General features: G+C 42.6%; 3 protein-coding genes across 7 annotated transcripts in view; 1 reads left to right on the top strand and 2 right to left on the bottom strand.

Annotated features, from left to right (window-relative positions):
- TBC1D19 (TBC1 domain family member 19) overlaps nt 1-19,896 on the top strand; it is a 152,347-nt gene that overhangs the window by 92,767 nt on the left and 39,684 nt on the right. The gene's annotated exons all lie outside the window — the stretch shown is intronic.
- LOC125164372 (endogenous retrovirus group PABLB member 1 Env polyprotein-like) lies at nt 758-2,179 on the bottom strand. The gene has a single exon (XM_047857049.1). The coding sequence runs from the start codon at nt 2,177-2,179 to the stop codon at nt 758-760; it is 1,422 nt and encodes a 473-aa protein (XP_047713005.1).
- On the bottom strand, nt 4,381-4,668 carry LOC125164373 (small ubiquitin-related modifier 2-like). Of its 2 annotated transcripts, XM_047857051.1 has the most exons (2): nt 4,498-4,668; nt 4,381-4,443 (listed from the first exon to the last, which is right to left on the bottom strand). In XM_047857051.1, exons 1-2 carry the CDS (start codon nt 4,666-4,668, stop codon nt 4,381-4,383), a joined length of 234 nt encoding a protein of 77 aa, XP_047713007.1. The 2 variants fall into 2 exon arrangements, with proteins under 2 accessions (XP_047713007.1, XP_047713006.1); XM_047857050.1 differs by having other exon boundaries at nt 4,381-4,668.

Here is a 19,896-nt window from a genome sequence, read left to right as displayed (position 1 = left end):
AGGATTTTTTTATGTGTAAGTTCATATTAATGCAGGCAGCCTGGGCCTGAGGACCCAGAAGGGGTCCCACAGGATAAGCCAAGAGGGTCCCTGGCTTCACACAGGATGGAAATCAAACACAAGCCAGCAGGAGGTGAAAGCAGAGTTTATTGAAGGGAGAGAGAGAGAGCAGATACACACGGAGTGTCTGCGAGACTCAGAAAGGAAAAGAGGGAGTCTTTGCTTGGGGCCTTGGGTTTTATTGACGACTGGGATCTGGTGCACATGTCTTCTCAGGCATCCCCAAACCGGTCAGAAGGAAGACAGGGTCTAGGCGACCAGCATAAATCACTTATTCCATGGAGCCGGGGGGGGTCTTGGCATCAAGGTGTTCAGTGACAGTGGTCTGGCATATGCACATAATGGCCTTGCCTGGTCACTCCTTAGATGTTATGTATTGTGCTAGAAGACTCCAAAGAAATCATTAACTCTGTGCCTTACGAGGAGGACATATGTTAAGGCAGGGCAGGTCCTAGCGAGAACAGAAGCCCGAAAAGAAGCAAAATGAAAAAGAAAACCAACTTTTTTCTCATGGTATCCCTTCGGTTTCCCTGTCTCATTGCCTGCTATGGGATTTTTATCCTCCTTATTCTTAAGGGGTGTTGAAGGGTGAAGGTCTCGTCTTCTGTAGCTTCTTCAGGCTGAAAGGGATCGAAGACCCTACCTACTGGGAGGTATAAAAATCCCAATTAAATGAAGGGCCTCTAGTTGTGGATTGTCAAAGGTGTACGTGAGGCTTCAACCTGGGAATAAAATGGCTCCTAAAGAGCACCCGTTCTGATAATTTTTCTGACATATTCATGCAGAGCATGCAACAACAGTAGCCCCCACAGCAGAGAAAAAACGCTAGCATAACTACTGCTATTGCTAGTAAAAGAAGTTTTTTCCACCAAGCCCATATACCTCCACTAGACCAGGAAGAAATCCAATCATTGAGGGAACCAGAGGCGTCAGACATTGCTTCAATTTGGGTGCGCATGTCAGCCAAAACGTCGGATATGTTAGCTGAGCTATCTGGGATGTATACGCAGCATTCAGTTTTAACGATAGCACAGGTTCCTCCCTGAGCTGCTGTGAGTATGTCTAAGGCCATCCTATTTTGTAATACAGCCTTTCTCATTAATGTAACTTCAGAATTTAACAGCGACAGTCCCCGCATAGAATCATTAAGGGCTTTTGTGGTATAGTTTGTGAGGGCCTCTACATGCCATATTATGTCTTCTATTCCCAGTTGAGGCACGAAAATACTTAACAGGTGATCATACCAGTGGAAGACTGACCGTGTCCAGCGATGAAGTAGATAGGGATAATTTGCAGGCTTCGGTATTTCTTTATGCCAACTCCCTTGCATCCAGGGAAAGCCCAGGGTACAGCGCCCTATCCATCCAGGAGGTAGCCAGGGCCACAAATTTGCGCCACACAGCCACTGAGTTCCATTAGGTGCCAACCACCTGATGCTTGGCCGTCTGAACCAGTCAGTGGCAAACCAGTCAGTTGCTTGTAAAACAATGGTATGGTTACAGTCTCTTTGGGAGAGCCATCCTAATTCACGGGTACTGTTAGGCCAGGCATCATAGGTATGATTTCTTTGCTCCCAACACAAAAGAGCTCTCTGATTTAAGTGACCTATGGTAGGAGTAAGCCACATAAATTCATCCCATACTTGAAAATAGCCATCATCAGTATATCTCATATTGTTAGGCTTAATTGTTCCCCACAATGCTTTTTTATTTTCAATATTAGCGTTGGCATATTCATTCATGATTTTGGCAGTCTGGGTGTAGGAAAAAGGTCTTTCATGGCCTGGGGAATTCCAGGTGGTATTTACCATAGGCCAATAAGAAACCTTTCTGTTAGTGATAGAGATGTCACTATATATGCTCGTATTTGGGCTGAAAACCATATCTTCTATGTATTGGCATAAGTAATGCCAGTCTGTGCCTTGCAAAGGAGAAACCCACCAAGGGAGGCCTGAGGTGCTGGATAAAGGGAGGAGGCCACAAATCCAGCAGGAACTTTTTTGTAACTTATCAGCGTAGTTTTGAGCCCATTGCAAAAATAAATTGGGGCCGTTTAATTTCCCTAGAGCTAGGTACGGAAAGAGTAAACTCAGAAAAGTGAAAGATTTTAAAAGCTTCATCGAGCCTTACTTATTGGTCCTTCAGAGCAGCAACTTGGGGTTTTTCCTCGGGTTCTCAGGAATGGGTAGGTGCTAGGAGCTTCAGGTAGACACTGCAGCAGGTATATTCTTGAAAAGATATTTTAAATCGTTGACAGACTCACAGGCATATGTGTCTCCTTCTTCCCTTGGAAGCGGTATCAAAGTTGGCTCCTGTAAAGACTCAGGAGAGATAGGTTTGATTCTGGACAAGTGAACCCAGCTGGAGATAGTTTGACTCTACTGCTGTGGGGGTGCTGAGTCAAACTTGACAGGGCCCTTCCCACTGTGGTTCGAGCTGATCTTCAGTTGACCCCCTTTTCCTTGTTTTGAATGGTACCTTCCTGCTAGTATTGGCACAGACTGCTTGTCTTCAGTGGGATATGGAAGTATTTTATTTCCATGCTTTTGGAGAGACTAGTACTTTACCCAGACTACTAATATATTTTAAAATTTTGTTGGTTTCCTCAGCAAACCATAGAGCTGCAGTGAGAAAAGGTCTTCTATATTTTAATTTAAAGGGGCCCAATTTAAGACTCCTCCTTGGAACCACTTAGCAAAGCATCAGTAACATCTGTTACCATGTTTCACAAGTTCCTTTGCCTGAGTTCGTTTAAGGATATGGTTCGTTTTGTCCACTTTTCCTGAGGATTGAGGCCTACATGAGGCATGGAGTTGATAGCAGATCCCTAGAGTCACTGATAATTGTTGTGTTATTTTAGCAGCAAAAGAGGGGCCATTATCACTTTGCAGATTCTGGAGAAGTCCAAACCTAGGTATGACTTCCTTTAATGAGGTCTTTTTTTTTTTTTTTTTTTTTTTTTAAATATTTGTTTAGTTTGAGAGAGAGAGAGCGCAAGCTGGGCAGGGGCAGAGAGAGGGAGGCAGGGGATCTGAAGCAGACTCTGTGCTGACAGCAGAGAGCCCGATGCAGGGCTCAAACTCACGGACTGTGAGATCACGACCCGAGCTGAAGTCCTTTAACCGACTGAGCCACGCAGGCACCTCTTCAAAAAGGTCTTAGAAACCTCTAAAGCTCTTTCTATCCTACAGGGAAGGCCTCTGCCCACCCTGTAAATGTACTCACATAAACCAACAGATACTTATATCCCAGATAGGGTGGCATTTGAGTGAAGTCAATTTGCCAGTCTTTCCCAGGGTAAGTGTTTGTATGTTCAACTGGCTTAATCAAGAGGAAAGGCATAGGATTGGACCTTGGGTCATTTTTGACACAAATCTCACATGCTCTGGTAACTTTTCTTATAGTCTTGGTTAGATTCTTTCCTCTGAATACTTGATGCAATAGATTTTCCATAGTGTCTCCACCAAAGTGGGTGGAGTCATGTATTTGCTTAATTCTTTTTTTTTTTTTTTTCATTTTAAACAAGAAGTTTATTTAAACAACAAGATGCCTTGACTTGAAGGGAAAACTATCTAGGATCCATTTCTTTAAAAAAATTTTTTTTAGTGTTTATTTTTGAGACACAGAGAGACAGAGCATGAACAGGGGAGGGTCAGAGAGAGGGAGACACAGAACCCGAAACAGGCTCCAGGCTCCGAGCTGTCAGCAAAGAGCCCGATGTGGGGCTTGAACTCACGGACCGTGAGATCATGCCCTGAGCCGAAGTCGGGAAGCTCAACCCACTGAGCCACCCAGGCGCCCCTAGGATCCATTTCTTTTAGAGTAGTTTATCCTTACTTAGAGACAGATTGCCCTACATGTAATACCTACATACAAAAAAGTTATAAAATTATCACTGCTTTCACAATCACAAATAAAGGGCATTAAAATTCTTCGCACGATCGTGGGCAAAGATTTTTATGTTTTTCTTTTTTTGTTAAACCACGAGAGCAAAACAACTTACTCGAATATAAAGATAAGAGCTGAAGGAGCAAGCTACTAATGGAGAAAAGGGATATTTTCACGGAACCAGTATTTTTCCCCACTTGATGTCAGTCAAAACATACCATTGACCGTTTAGTTAAAAACAAATGCAATGTGGTTGTGCACATACACAGTTGCTCTATGTACAATAAAGGAACGGGGAAGGGAAAATGAAGGAACAGAGAAAGTTGTACTGTAGTAGTCATGATGTGGTAGAACCGAATTGTGGTTTTCTAATTGAGCCTATCTTCTTGGTCTGGAGGAACCGAGTTCTAGAGTAAAGTGGCGGGATCCCTGTTTAGTAGCCACCTCCTGTCTGCTGCTGGAACACATCAATTGTGTCTTCGTCCTCCATTTCCAGCTGTGCAGGTGTGTCCGTTTCCTTGATCGGGTGCCCATCGAATCGGAACCTGACCTGCCTCATTGACAAACCCTGCCGCTCACAGTAGGCTTTCATCAGTTTACTGAGTAGCGTATGCCTCTTAATCTTAAAGTACACCACAGAACCATCCTGCCCTGCCACCTTCAAATTAATATGATCATTGTTCTTAGTCGTGACTTCTTGCTTGGGCTTTTCGTTGGCCATGGAGAGCGCCGGCGTCCCCTCAGCTGCCGCTTCCCCCAAGAGGTACTGTGTCCACACCGAGCGAGCACACAAGCGGCACCGGGAGTGGCGGAAGAAGGCTTAATTATTTTCCATTGCGATGCCTTGGGGAGTACATACATGTTATTCAATATATACCTTCCCTTTGAATCCATTTCAGATCCCTCTGTGAGGCGCATTGAGCCTCAGAGGGAGTATAGTTTGGGCTTATTTCTTGTAGAGGAGTTTTCTGGAATTAGAGCTAAGACCCGTGTAGCAAGCTCTTCCTTCCTTGCCGCCACTCTTGCTAGTCTATCCGCAAAATTGTTTCCTTTACTCATCGTGGTTTGGTCTGTTTGGTGTCCTTTATAGTACACAGCTGCCATCTCCTAACGAAGCCGTATAGCACCTAATCATGTTAAACATTTTCTCTTTGTGTTTTATAGGGGAGCCTTTTGAATTTAATAGTCCCCGTTCTTTGCAGATGGCTGCATGAGCATGAACTATTAAGAAGCCATATTTAGAAGCAGTATATATACTTAACTCTTTACGTAGTTGTAGCGCTCGGATTAAAGCAATTAGTTTGGGCTTTTGTGCTGAAGTCTTTTGCCTCGGTCATACCCTATCGGCTGATAATAGCCTACCTGGTTTTTCTGGTTCCCTCATGCATAAAGCTCCTTCTGTCTGAAGGCCATTCAGCCTCTGGGTTGGACAAAGTTTTGTTCTTTAAATGAGGCCGGCTTGAATACACTTGTTCTGTAATATCCACACAGGTATAGATTGGAAGCCCCTGCTTGCTTGCCTTCATCAGGTAATAGAGTAACTAGGTTGAAACCTTGACACGACCTGAGGGTTAGTTACATCAGGGGTGTCAAGGAGGAGGGCTTGATACCTCAAAAATCTCCCTCCTCGTAACCATTCATGTCCTGACCTCTAAAACCCCTTGGACTTGATGTGGGATCATGACATCCAGATGTTGTCCTAGCATAAAGATGCTAGCTTCTCCAGCTAGCGGGGCAGTCACAGCCACTGCTCATAAACATCCTGGCCAGCTTTCTGCTACCAGATCTAACTTTGGGGAAATAAGCCACTGGTCTAGCAACAGGTCTGAGTTTTGAGTTAGGAGTTAGGACGCCCAAGGCTCTTCCTCTCCTTTCTCACACACGCAAGGTGAAGGGCTTTCCCAGGTTTGGGAGCCCCAAGACAGGAGCAGTGCTCAGCATTTTTTTTTTCTTCAGACCTTTGAAGGCTTGGTGGCAGTCATCATTCCATTCCAGGGGTTCTAACTCACTTCCTTGTAATACTCTATAAAGGAGTTTGACCATAAGGCCAACCCCGGGAATCCAAATGCAACAAAAAGCTACCATGCCTAAGAAGGCTCTTAACTGCCTTTTGGTTTGAGGTACTCAAATATACAGTATGGCCAGTTTTCTGTCCTGGGCTCATCCATGTCCGTGCCTCTGGAGTGAGAATGTAGCCCGCATGTTGAACCTTCTCCTTAGAAGCCTGGGCTTTCTGGGGAGACACTCTCCACCCCCGCTGTCCTAAAAAGTTAAGGGTGAGGATTGTGTTTTCGTCAGAATCCTCCTGTTGGGCTGGCAGTCAATGTATCATCCACACGTTGAAGCAGCGTTCCATTAATCAGTTGTAAATCCCCTAGTTCCCTTTTTAAAGTGCTCCCAACAAATTCGGGCTGTCTCAGAAGCCCTGAGGCAGCCCTGTCCAGGTCAACTGGGAAATCTCACAAGTATCAGGGGTAGTCCATGTGGAAACAAAAAGATTGGAGTCAGGGTGTTCTCGTGTGCAGAAGAAAGCACACGATCTTTACATCTAAGATCATAAACTAGTTTGTATCTGGAGGAGCTGGAGTCAGTATAGCATAAGGGTTAGAGACCATAAATCCTGGATAAAGCATTTCACCCCATTTGGCTTCTTAACTAATAGAATGGCGGTATTGCGGGGTGACTGACGAGGGGTTAATAATCCATATTTCAAATTTTTCTTTTTTTTTTTTTAAATTTTTTTTTTTCAACGTTTATTTATTTTTGGACAGAGAGAGACAGAGCATGAACGGGGGAGGGGCAGAGAGAGAGGGAGACACAGAATCGGAAACAGGCTCCAGGCTCTGAGCCATCAGCCCAGAGCCTGACGCGGGGCTCCAACTCACGGACCGCAAGATCGTGACCTGGCTGAAGTCGGACGCTTAACCGACTGCGCCACCCAGGCGCCCCTCAAATTTTTCTTTTTAAAAAAAAAATTTTAATGTTTATTTTTGAGAGAGAGAGACAGAGCACAAGCAGGGGAGGGGCAGAGAGAGAGGGAGATGTGGAATCTGAAACAGGCTCCAGGCTCTGAGCTGTCGGCACAGAGCCTCACACGGGGCTCGGACCCTTGAGCTGTGAGATCATGACCTAAGCCAAAATCAGATGCTTAATCGACTGAGCCACCCAGCACCCCTCAAAAATTTCTTAATCAGAGGCCAAATACCTTTTTGTGTCTCTGGTCTTTGCCTTTTCCAAGGATATTCTACATGTGGTCTTAGGGAGATAAGAACGGGTGAAATATTACTGGCTCTCCCAGGAACTTCTGTTTCCCATTGCATCAGGTATTATTCTGATTGCAGTATGGCGTGGTATACTATCTGACGCATAAATGTTATTTCCCACTGGCCTGTCTAGGCGTCTTCATCGTTATAAGCTTTGTTTTCTCTGCATTTGGTTCTGTCAGTCCTATTTGGATGGCAGTTTGTGGCTTAGCAAGGAAGTCACTCCCCGGTAAAGGAGTAAGGCACTTAGCTATCCGGAGAAAGCTTTGTGAGAGCAAGAGCGAGTCCATGCCACAAGCTGGTAGACAAGTAAATGGTCTCCCCTGTGGCCATCTATCTATTCCAGTAACTGTACAAGAGTGCTGGGACAGAAGCCCATTGTGTTGAGTCAGGACAGAGTAAGTGGCTCCTATGTCCAATAAAAATTAAATTTCCTTACTTGCCACATGAGGGATCACCCGAGGCTCCTGGCTCCTGATTTGTTATGTTGAGATGTCGGGGATGAGCCATAGGAGAGGTCGGGCCCCTTCAGTCCTCCATAACTTTGGCCAATAGAGGTTTTGGGACTGGACCCATCTTCCTTTTGAGGTGGGAATGATCCTTTCTCCAGTGGCCGTCCATCTTACAGAAGGCACATTGATTGGGGCCTGGCTTTTTGTGAGACTTTGCCAGACTCTGGCCTCACAGGCTTCCAGATGAAGTGATCCTGGAGTGCAGGGTTCCCCAATGCCATGGCCAAAAGCTGGGCATGGCATTTATTTTGGACAAATTCATCCTCCTTCTCTGATCTGTCTCTGTTATTAAAGATGGCAAAAGCCATATTCAACAGTTGGTTCCTAGGAGTTTGGGGCCCAGTAATTGCCTTCTGTAATTTTCTCCTTATGTCTGCTGCAGATTGCAGGATGAATGCACAACCCACAATGACTGCTCTTCCAGAGAAATGGGGTCTGTATGAGTATACTTCCACCTCTGGTGGAAAGTCTCCACCAGAGGACCTCCAGAGAGGCTCCACTGAGAGCTGGGTTTTCATCCTTTCGTTGAGTTACTTCCCCTTATCAAAATAACTGGCTTAACTATACACGGTCTCATTCCCTTCTCTACAGTGCCACAATGAGACAATAATAAGATCTGTAAGTTCCCCCAAGTCAGATCAAACACCAGAGTCAGTTCCATGATGTCAGGTGCCTCTGCTGATTTAGGAATTGGGGCCATGCAGCCTTTATATTGTCCTTTGGGATCCTGATACAGGACCATAAAGGGTAACACAGAAGGCACTTCATTCCATTTCCCTTCCCTCTTACAAGGTAAATCAAGCTGTAAAATGGTATTGTAATCCAAAGTCCCATTTGCTGGCCAGATTTCTTGGTCTCCCAAGTGGATATTGGGGCCAAGCCTCATTACAATAGAATATTAACTTCTTCTTTTTCAACTTATCCAACATAAAGTGTGCCTAATTATGTAACAGACATCCTAACGGAATCCGTTGGAATGCTCACTGTTGCCCCCTTTGAGGACCATAATCAAGGAGTCAGGCTGGGGCAATGGGAGGATAAGATTCTAGGAAAGTGTTGTTCACAATGCCAGAGATCTAAGGCAGAGCATGGAGTCATTGGCCACAGTGGCCCCAGCCTAATGAGTAGGATAGAAGTCATGGAGTTTCCTAGAAACCAAAAGGGGAAAAATCATCTCTTAAGGATAGGGAAGCCCGCTAATGCAGAATACTATGGTCAGAGAATATAGTTATGCAGTGGCAAGGAGAACAATTTAAAGGGCAAAAAAGGAGAAAATTCAGAGGGGTAGAAAGAGGTATAGCAGAGTGATAGGGTCAGGCATAGTGAGCAAGAGGGTGCAAAAGATTCCAGCTTGCCACATGTCTCCTCCCCCATCCAACAAGGAGACATCCACGTGGCAGTGACCAGCCTGCCATGTGTCATCCCTATAAGCGGAAAACCCAGTGCAACTGGGGGCACCAGGACCACTTCTTTATTCTAAGATTTGGGTCCTCAGTGGGATTGGCTACCAGTCCCCAACACCATTCCAGCATCCCAGAATTGCCACGAGGAGACATCCACCCGGCAGTGGAAAAGAGAGCGAGCAAGTGATCGAGAAAGAGAGATGGAGAGACGATTTGGACTCTATTCTAGGAAAAACCTGTTGTGGATTGAATGTGGATCGAATGTGGATCAGCCGAGGGCCTATCTTCCACTCTTTTCTGCTTTGGTTTCTCCCAGTGGCAGCCCAGAACCACCATGGGGGCTCAGAGCCCTGGATGACCAATCCACCTGTGTGCTTCCTGGGGCGAGCCAAAAACTACTGTAGTAGGAGGGGGTGGTTTCTATGGGACCACTATCTATCTCGAATAATCTGTGATACTTCCCTTGGCCCTCATTTGCCTAAGAACACCTTTCAGCGGGGAGGAACCTGCATCCCTCTTCTTCAGAGCTGAGCAACTCAGTCTCTCACGACAACTAACAGCCTTGAAGTTGTCTGGAAGCCAGAGTAAAAAAAGTTTCAGAGCTGAGAGAGTAAGAGAGCAGGTTTGCAACCAGTTTTTCCAGTTTCCCTTCCCCACTGGAGAATGGACCAGTTACACACTGACAAAAATTACATCAGCGTTAAACCAACTGTTTCCCAGAGGAGGAACTTACCGGTTCCTGAAAGCCAAATTGTGCTTTGCAGACTCAATCTGAGGATACTGCTGTTCTTCTGAGGGTCCCTTTGTGGTCACCAAGATGATGCAGGCAGGCTGGGTCGAAGGACCCAGAGGGAGTCACGCAGGACCAGCCAAGATGGTCTTTGGCTTCACACAGGATGGAAATCAAACTTGAACCATCAGGAGGTGAAAGCAGAGTTTATTGAAGGAATAGAGAGAGAGAGCAGGTACAGTTGGAGTACAGGAAGTCTTTGCTAGGGGTCTGGGGTTTTTATTGATGCTTGTGGTCTGGTACACGTGTCTTCTCAGGCATCCCGGAACTGGTCAAAACAAAGACAGGATCCAGGTGTCTGTCATAAGTCACTTATTCCCTACAGCCAGAAGGTCTTGGCATCAAGGTGTTCAGGGACAGTGGTCTGGAACATGCACATGACGGCCTGACCTGGTCATTCCTTAGATGTTATCTGTTGTGCTAGAAGACTCCAAAGAAATCGTTAACTCTTTGTCCCTTATAAGGAGGACTTACATTAAGGCATGTGGAGGGCAGGGGTGCAGGCCTCAGCAAGAATAGAAGCCAGAAAAGAAGCAAAGGAAAAAATTTTTCCTCATGAGGTCCCTTCAGTTTCCCTGTCTCCATAACATCCGCAAATAAAGACTATCTGCTTTTTTTTCTTTCTTCCTATTCAGGTATCTTTTATTTCTTTTTCTTACCTGATTGCTCAGACTGGTCTTTCAAAAACACCCATCCAAATGCCACTTGTGTGATGAAAACCAAAAAGATTAAAATCCCTCCCGGGGCCTACATGACCCTATGTCTCTGGCCACTTCTCCAGCGCCACTGTTTACCTGTTCTGACGTTCTGGCACCCTGTATTTCAGCCACCCTGATCTTTTCACTGCTCAAATTCCTTGTATTCCTTTCTACCTCAGGGCCATCAGACCTACAGTTCCTTTGATGTGAAAGACTGTTACCTTCTCCTCTTCTCCAAGGAAATCCCTCTTTTTCCTTCAGCTCTCAGCTAAAATATCCCTTTCCTCACATAGACCTTCCCTGACCTGCTCCCTACTTCCCTACACACACACACACAACAAGGTCATGGCTATCTACAGTGTACTTTTAAAGTATTGTGGGGGCGCCTGGGTGGCGCAGTCGGTTAAGCGTCCGACTTCAGCCAGGTCACGATCTCGCGGTCCGTGAGTTCGAGCCCCGCGTCAGGCTCTGGGCTGATGGCTCCGAGCCTGGAGCCTGTTTCCGATTCTGTGTCTCCCTCTCTCTCTGCCCCTCGCCCGTTCATGCTCTGTCTCTCTCTGTCCCAAAAATAAATAAAAAACGTTGAAAAAAAAATTAAAAAAAAAAAATAAATAAAGTATTGTGTAGTACTTTTCATACCTTTTATTTATAGCTCTTATTGTGGCTCATTTGATTATTTTATGATCGTCTCTTCCGTATAAATTCAGTAAGGGTTTTGGTCCCCACTGTTAATTCTAGTGCATGCCATGCTATAGATACTGAATGAAAACGTTTATTTTAACATCAGACTTTTTTTCATTGATGAGGTTTGATTTTTTTCATTGTTGAGAAAGAAGCTTTCTTCTTTTATCTGAAAGCGTAATTTTAGTAATTATTGGCTGACCAAAGTTTCACTGTCATTGTATGGGGATCCAGATTTCCTTAAATGGAGTTTAGTTCTAGATGTGGCGGATTTTTTTTTATGAACTCATTCCTAAGGGAAACAGATTAGTTCATGTTGCTCAGTATTAAAGACATAAAACAAATGAAACCAAACAAACTAAATGCTACGTGACAAAAATTTTAACTAGCTAAATTTTTTTGGTCCTTCCAGTGCTAATTATTTTGATCCTGAACACGAAACTGTTATGACACTAAGCATGATACATAATAATATCAGCTAAGGGTCAGTGATGGCATGATTTATAGCATGTTGACCGCTCTGCTTCAGTGTGTGGGGAGAGAAAGTATAAAGGTGACAATTTCATCCCATTTGGTGACTGGACAGAAGAGGATTGTCGGTTTTAAGTTACAATTACAAAAGCTTTTTGGTGGTGGTAAAGGGGACTTTACCACCAGGTGACAGGTAACAAAACTGCCTCCTTCAGTGAAAAGAATTAGTAAGGGTATCCTTTTAAATGAGACTGGTAACAGGGGCGCCTGGGTGGCTCAGTCAGTTAAGCGTCTGGCTCTTGATTTCGGCTCAGGTCACGATCTCACAGTTGTGACATCGAGCCCCGCATCAGGCTCCGTGATAAGCGTGGAGCCTGCTTGGAATTCTCTGTCTCTCTCTCTCTGGTCCTCACCCGCTCTCTCTCTGTCTCTTTCAAAATAAATAAAAACATTTTTTTTTTTTAAGTAATGAATGAGGGTGGTAACAATTTCTTGAAATAAGGACCAGAATGAACCGTTGAACGTACCAGCCTGCTTCTCCACAGTTTCGCTTTCCCTGGTTTCGGTTACCCATAGTCCGAGGTAGTTCAGAAGCAGATGATCTTCCTTCTGATGTACAGTCAGGAGATCGATGGTAGCCTGAGGCTACATCAACTGCCTATGTCATTTCCTTCACTTTGTTTCATCACGTAGGCATTTCATTATCTCACATCCTCACAGAAAGAAGAAAGTGAGTATAGTATGAGACATTCCGAGAGAGACAGACGATATCCACATAACTTATTACAGTATAATGTTATAGTTGTTCTACTTTATTATTAATTATTGTTCTTAATCTCTTACTATGCCTTAATTTATAAATTAAACTTTACCGTAGGTATGTATATATAGGAAAAAACATAGTATATATAAGGTTCCATACTGTCTGTGGTTTCAGGCATCCACTGGAGGGTCTTAGGATGTATTCCCTGCAGATTAGGGGGGACTATTGTGTATTCATTTTGCCTCTCCCACCCAAACCTGAAAAATTTATAAGTGACTGAGTCTGACAAACAGGATGATGTTGTGAACAATGGATGTATTCTCTGAGAAAAGCAGAATGGTCATTGGTAAATATTTATTGATCTCTATATTATATGTAAATTATATTACCTTTGATGCTAGCTAAGGAGACAAAACAACATAAGAAATGTTTTGCAATTGTTTTAATGTGTTTGTGTAAAACATTGGATATTAATTAATGTCACAAAGAGTAATATTGTAGGAATGTGCTTTAACCTTTATTTTCCATTTTTATCAATATTTTAGTCCAATTGTTTTATTTTTTTTTTAGATTGTAAATAATTTTTTTCAGTCATAGATCTCATGGCCTTTGCTACTTTTAGTACTTCAGTAATAACGCTAAAATAAGTTTTAACGTGGATCTTTATCCCTCTAACATAAAGAAAAGGATAATTATAATGCCTAAGCTTTGTGTTAGGAATTATGCAGAACTAAATTTTCCTCATGTTGACGGTTATTAAGGAAACACTTTCCATGAGCATACCTTTTTAAAAAAATTTTTTTTTTAATGTTTATTTTTGAGAGATGGAGAGAGAGTGTGAGCAGGGGAGGGGCCAAGAGTGAGGGAGACAGAATCCGAAGCAGGCTTCAGGCTCTGAGCTGTCAGCACAGAGACCGACGTGGGGCTCGAACCCACAAACCGCGAGATTATGACCTGAGCCGAAGTCGGATGCTTAACCAACTGAGCCACCTAGGTGCCCCCGTGATCATACCTTTTAATAATTTATTTTACAAGTAGTCTGGCTTCTAGAGAGAAGTTCATTTTGTGTAATAAAATTGTATGCATTGAAAACAATATTATCAGAAATTGAGTTCTGATTTTTCTCTGGGAAAAAAATTTATTCGGATATGTGCCTGTTTGTGTGTGCGTAAGAGAGAGATAAAACAGAGGGAAGTTTGTTTTATTGTGCGTTTTTTGTTTGTTTGTTTGTTTGTTTGTTTGTTTGCTTTTTAATCATTAATTACAAGCTTTCCTTTGGCAGAACTGCTTAGGTACACAATTGCTTTATGAGGAAATTGTTGGTAATAATGGAGGAAATTTAATGTTTCTGGCCATGCCTTAGGACATAACCCATTTATTGAGTTTTGGGACTAGACTACAAAATTAGATGGCATGGGGCATTTCTGTGTCCACAGATAGATGAGAAAACCTCCAGTAATCCTTCTTCAAGGAAAACCTGGGTCTGTGTTACACGGATGCACTAGGTACTGCCCCTGAGTGACCCTAAATTAGTTAGTTACCTAAATTTTATAGGCAACAACCTGAATATTATAGAAATAATGTTTTGAGTAATAAGTCAACTTTTTAGTATTCCAAAGTTTAGTTTTTAGTTTGCATGAAATTCTTAAAAATGCTTTCTGATACTGAAATTTTTAGATTGCCAGTTTTAAAATGTGTTCGGAAGATGCCCCTTAGTCTATGTAAGTAAATGGGGAAGTTGAATCATTTTGGGGTTCTGGTATAGCATGACAACCTAAAAAAGTTAACATATGGTCCCAAGTGTATGCAATATTCATAAAGAAGAATTCCTATATAGTAAAGGGAAGACATGGGGACTTACTCTGTTGTGTGGTAAGCCTTCTATCATGTGCCTGGTTGATCTAGCATATGCTCAGCAGTAGTGACATATAAGAATATGTCATAGTTAACAGATATTTCAGTGCCACTGAATGGCGTTTAAGAAAGGCCCAAGGGCAATCAAATATCACTTATTCATGTCTCCATATCACACCATATCAAGTGTGTTCTCTTGCAGGTACTGTGTTAGGTCCCGCATAAAAAGATTTTATGAAGCTCACATTTTAGTGGAAAATGAGGGGAAAGGCAGTTGCACGGTTATAATTTGATAAATGTTCTGATATACATTTATGTAATGATCCATGCAAATAGAGTTAAAGCAGAAATAAATTCTAGGAGTAGCATCGTATACAGTTTAGTGGTGGCTTCGGAATAGAAATGTTGTAAGAAATGTCTGGTTCTTAAAGGCAAGGAGTTTGGAGGAGAATGGGGACAACAGAAATGAACACCAACTGCGTGCAGACAGTAACTGGTGAGGAGAGATTAGCTTGGCATGGCAGTGAACAGCTCGAGCGGTTCAGGTTAGCCTTAGTGAGCACCTGATACAGAGCAAGATCAGTGTGAGCTGACAGGAGAGAACAAATAAAGATGTGTCAATGCCATGATCTATCTTTATCTATCTCTTCCTCTTGAATACGTGTTCAACTCCCTTGCCTTCCTCCTACTTTCTAATAGTAATTACCTGACAAAACCTTAACCCCGCTGGAATACAATTCTCCACCAATTCTGTGGTGGTGATGTGCATTTGAACGTGGCTGGAGGAAAACACGCAACTAGCTGTGCTTCATTCATTCATTCATTCACTCATTTATAGTGAGCACTAGCAGGGGAGAGGGGTAGACAGAAAGAGAGAGAGAGAGAATCCCAAGCATGGGACTCGAACCCTCGAACCATGAGATCATGACCTGAGCCGAAACCAAGAGTCAGACGTTCAACCTACTGAGTCACCCGGGAGTGCCTGTACTTTAAATTCGTGACCGCTACCCTCCAGAGAGTTGTTCCTTCTGCCCAGATATTCTACTTCATTTCCCTAGCCCAGTCTTCCATCCATTCTGTTATCTAGCCAGTCTCTTCGATGACTTTGCACACTTCCCGAATCTTTATACCCCCACCTCTTTTTCAGATGATGGCTTTGAGTCCTCTTTCTGAAAAAAGTGAAAGCTCTGAGAAGAGACCCCCCCCCCGCCCCACATATTCCCAGAACCATACGTACTGTACCTGCACCCATATGCTCAGCTTTTCTTTCATGTTACTAGAGATAAACTGCCCTAGCTTTTGTCTATGAGAAAACCAACATCTGCATCTGGACACTAAAACTCATGTCCCTTTGGCACTCAAAAGCAGTGCAGTTGTTAGCTTTTCTTTTCTTCTTCTTTTTTTTTAAGTTTATTTATTTATTTCGAGAGAGAGAGGGAGAGAGTGCACATGTGAGCAGGGGGAGGGGCAGGGAGAGAGAGAATCCCAAGCAGGCTCAACCCCGTCAGCGCAGAGCCCCCACGAGGACTTCACACTCACCAACCGTGAGATCATGACCTGAGCTGAAATCAAGGGTCAGACGCTTAACGGACTGAGCCAGCCGGGTGCTCCTATTAGTTTTTCTACTGTCAATTTTCCCCTATCTATTGGATCGCTCCTCTCAGTGTACAAATGTGCTGTCATCCCTCTCATCTAAAAAACAAAGCAAAATAAAATGAAACAAAAATCTTTCTTGATCCCTATTCTTCCAGCTACAACCCCATTCCTCTCTGTTCCCTTATTCAGCAAAACCTCTTTTAAAAAAATCCGTAGATATTGTTTTCAAGTTCCATCCTCCTATTCTCTCTTGAATCCTCCTTTATTTCATTTCTTTTTGTCCAACTGTTCCACTAAAGTCACAATCGACTTCATATTGCAGAATCTTGTTCCCACTTCTCGTCTTACTCGTTTCATTCAATTAATCACCCCCCCCCCCTTTCCTAGTCTTCTCTTTATTCACTTGTCTTCTAGGATATTGTGTGTTTTAGTTGCCTTCTCTCTTACCGGCTGGCATTCTCATTCACCTTGTCTCGTGTCTCATCTCCTTGTCTCACCCTGGAGTACCCCAAGGATAAGTCTCTGGACCTCTTTTTTTTCCTCTTTGCATTTGGTGATCTCATCTATTCTCACAGTTTTATATCATCTTTATACTGACAACTCCCCATTTCCTATCTCTTTCTGGACCTCTCCCTTAAATTCTAGACTTACCTATGTGCTTCCAGGGGGCTTTTCTTCTACCAAAAATCTTATTACCCCAGGCTCATTTCCTGACCACTTCTAGGTCCCTAATTTAAGTAGCAAACTTCTCCCAATATATGTGCCTGCATTATCTGTCTTGTCTGCATTATTTTTTTCCGTTGCACGTAGCATGTGACATACAATATTATTTTGAACAGTGCCTGCCACACAGTATGTGTTCAGTAAATATTTGTTGGAAGGAGAGAGGGAGGGAAGGGAGAGAGAGAGAGAGAGAAAGAGGGAGAGCGAGCAAGCCATCAAAGGTAGATTTCTGTAACTGGCTAAATATGTACGTGGAGAATCAAGAATGACTGGATTTTCCGGTTTCGGATAGTTACAAGCATGGTGGCCCCGGGAATTCAGATTAGACGCTCAGAAAGAATGTACAGGTTGGAAGTCACACAGAGAAGGGGAAGGTTTTAAAAGTTTGTTTTTTTCTTATAAGAATGTGATAAGAAGATGAGAGCCCGTGCCTAAGCAAGAAACTAGACCAGAAAGAGGCCTTTGTTTTTTTTTTGTTTTTTTTTTTAATTTTTCTCCCAGTATTCTCCAATCATTGCAAGTGAGATTGTTAGCACTGTTATCACCTATTTATGCGTGGCCTGTTAAGTTCCAGGATCTGCTGCAGATACTTTATTTACTTTAAAAGGAATTCTTATCTGCAAGGTCGGTTTATTCCCATTCTATGGATGAAGAAGCAGAGACTCAGAGCCGAGGCCAGATCCGCCCAATTTCAAAGCCCTTGTAAGCCACTTTGCCCTTTCATTTATGAAAATTCAAATCAGGGAAGAGTGTTTTAAGAATCGTTTTTGCAAATTTATCATTTGAAATTCTCCACATTGGTGTGAGTAAAAATGCAAGAGCCATAAGTGAAAAAAATTGTGTAATAGTTCTAAGTGATTTCCAATTGATACCCATTGTTTCTTATGTGCTTTTTAATAACTTATTTCTTAGAAACATTCACCATAAATTTTTTCAAGGCACTAAAGAAAACTGTAGGCTCGAGTAAATCTTTTGTAGCTATATATAGACATTTTAGGTGTAATTCCGCTGTGTAAACTGTAGTTGAGACTTACACATGCAAGTTCTTACAGCTCTTCTAAATAAAGTATGTCATTACCATGTGTGACCTCATCCTCATCAAGTTCAGTTTTCACTTAATTACTGAGTAATCAAAGTTAAGCTTTCTAGTTAATTATCTAGTTAATTTCTGGTTCACTGAAATTGTCATCTGTATATAATCACAACTTTTTAAAAAAAGTTCATTTATTTTGAGAGAGAGAAAGAGAGCACGTGCGAATTGGGGTGGGGCAGGGAGAGGGGGAGAGAGAGAGTCCCAAGCAGGCTCTGCACTGTCAGTGTGGAGCTCAACACGGGGCTCAAACCCAGAAATCATGAGACGATGACCTAAACCAAAATCAAGAGTCAGACGCTTAACCGACTGAGCTACCCGGGTACCTTCACAACATTTTATAGCAAATTTACAATTGAACTGTTACTTCCTTACAGTTACCAAATTGGTATCTCAGAAGCTAAAACAACTCTGGTTAGAATGGAAGTTGGCAGATCTTCGCTTGCACACGAGGCTGGCACACTAGTGCATGTTGTCTGACGTATGGCCTCTCTCTGGCAATATCCCTTTACAGGCACCAATATTCTCTATAGAGTGGTCTCAAATATCTTGCCTTCTCTGCGGCAAAAGACTTAAGGAGTATATATTTAAGCACAGAACTTCTCCTGACATTAGTATGTTCCCACTAGCCTGCTAAGGGAGAGTTAATGAAAACATTTCTTTAGGAATTGTTTTCCCTCCAGACAATGCTAGAAAGATATGTGTAGGAATATTTCTTTTGCATTATTTTATTTTACTTTAATTGTATTAGTTTGTTATTGGTTGTTTTAGTTTATTATTATATTGGCTGTATTACTTTATTAGTTATTTTAATTGTATAGTTTATTAGTGCTGCTATAACAAATTACCACAAATTTAGTTGCTTAGAACAAATATATAGCTAGTTAGTTAGTTAACATACAGTGCAATATTGGTTTCAGGAGTAGAATTCAGTGATTCATCACTTACATACAACACCCAGTGCTCATCACAAGTGCCTTCCTTAATACCCATCACCCATCTAGCCACCCATCTAGCCCACCTCCCTCTGTCAACCCATAGTTTGCTCCCTATCATTAAGAGTCTCTTGTGGTTTGTTTCCCTCTCTTCCTTCCCATTCCCATGTGTTTATCTGCTTTGTTTCTTAAGTTCCACAAATGAATGAAATCACATGGTATTTGTCTTTCTCATTGACTTATTTCGCTTATCATAATACATTCTAGCTCCATCCATGTCATTGCAAATGGCAAGATTTCATTCTTTTAGATGGCTGAGTAACATTCCACTGTAAATATGTGCATCACATCTTCTTTATCCATTCATCATTTGATGGACATTTGGGCTCTGTTCATAGTTTAGCTATTGTTGATAATGCTGCTATAAACATTGGGGTGCATGTATCGCCTTCAAATCTGTATTTTTGTAACCTTCGGGTAAATACCTAATAGTGCAATTGCTAGATCATAGGGTAGGTCTGTTTTTAGTTTTTTGAGGAACCTCCATACTGTTCAATTTCTTTTTATAAGAGTGGCTGTACCAGTTTGCATTCCCACCAACAGTGCAAAAGGGTTCCCCTCTCTCTGGATCCTCAATACCTGTTGTTTCCTATGTTCTTCATTTTAGCCATTCTGACAGGTGTGAAGTGGTATCTCATCATGGTTTTGATTTGTGTTTCCCTGATGACTAGTGTGGTTGAGCATCTTTTCATGTGTCTGTTAGCCATCTGGATGTCTTCTTTGGAAAAGTGTCTATTCATGTCTTTTGCCCATTTCTTAACTGGGTTATTTGTTTTTGGGGTGTTGAGTTTGGTAAGTTTTTTATAGACTTTGGATACTAACCCTTTATCAGATATGTCATTTGCAAATATCTGCTCCCATTCTGTACGCTGGCTTTTAGTTTTGTTGATCATTTCCTTCACTGTGCAGAAGCATATTATCTTGACGAAGTCCCAGTAGTTCATGTTTGCTTCTGTCTCCCTTGCCTTCCTTCGGCGATGTGTCTAGTAAGAAGTTGCTCCGGCTGAGGTCAAAGGGGTTGCTGCCCGTGTTCTCCTCTAGGATTTTGATTGTTTCCTGTCTCTCATTCAGGTCTTTCATCCATTTTGAATTTATTTTTGTGTATGGTGT

The sequence above is a fragment of the Prionailurus viverrinus genome, chromosome B1, assembly GCF_022837055.1.
Source record: "Prionailurus viverrinus isolate Anna chromosome B1, UM_Priviv_1.0, whole genome shotgun sequence".
NCBI classification, from domain to species: domain Eukaryota; kingdom Metazoa; phylum Chordata; class Mammalia; order Carnivora; family Felidae; genus Prionailurus; species Prionailurus viverrinus.
Note: the sequence above shows the minus strand (reverse complement) of the source record. Positions and strands in the feature narration are given on the sequence as shown.

Bases quoted from the DNA above. Each gene is read 5' to 3' on its own strand.
- LOC125164372 (XM_047857049.1), bottom strand. From the start codon at position 2,179: ATGAAGCTTTTAAAATCTTTCACTTTTCTGAGTTTACTCTTTCCGTAC.
- LOC125164373 (XM_047857050.1), bottom strand. From the start codon at position 4,668: ATGGCCAACGAAAAGCCCAAGCAAGAAGTCACGACTAAGAACAATGAT.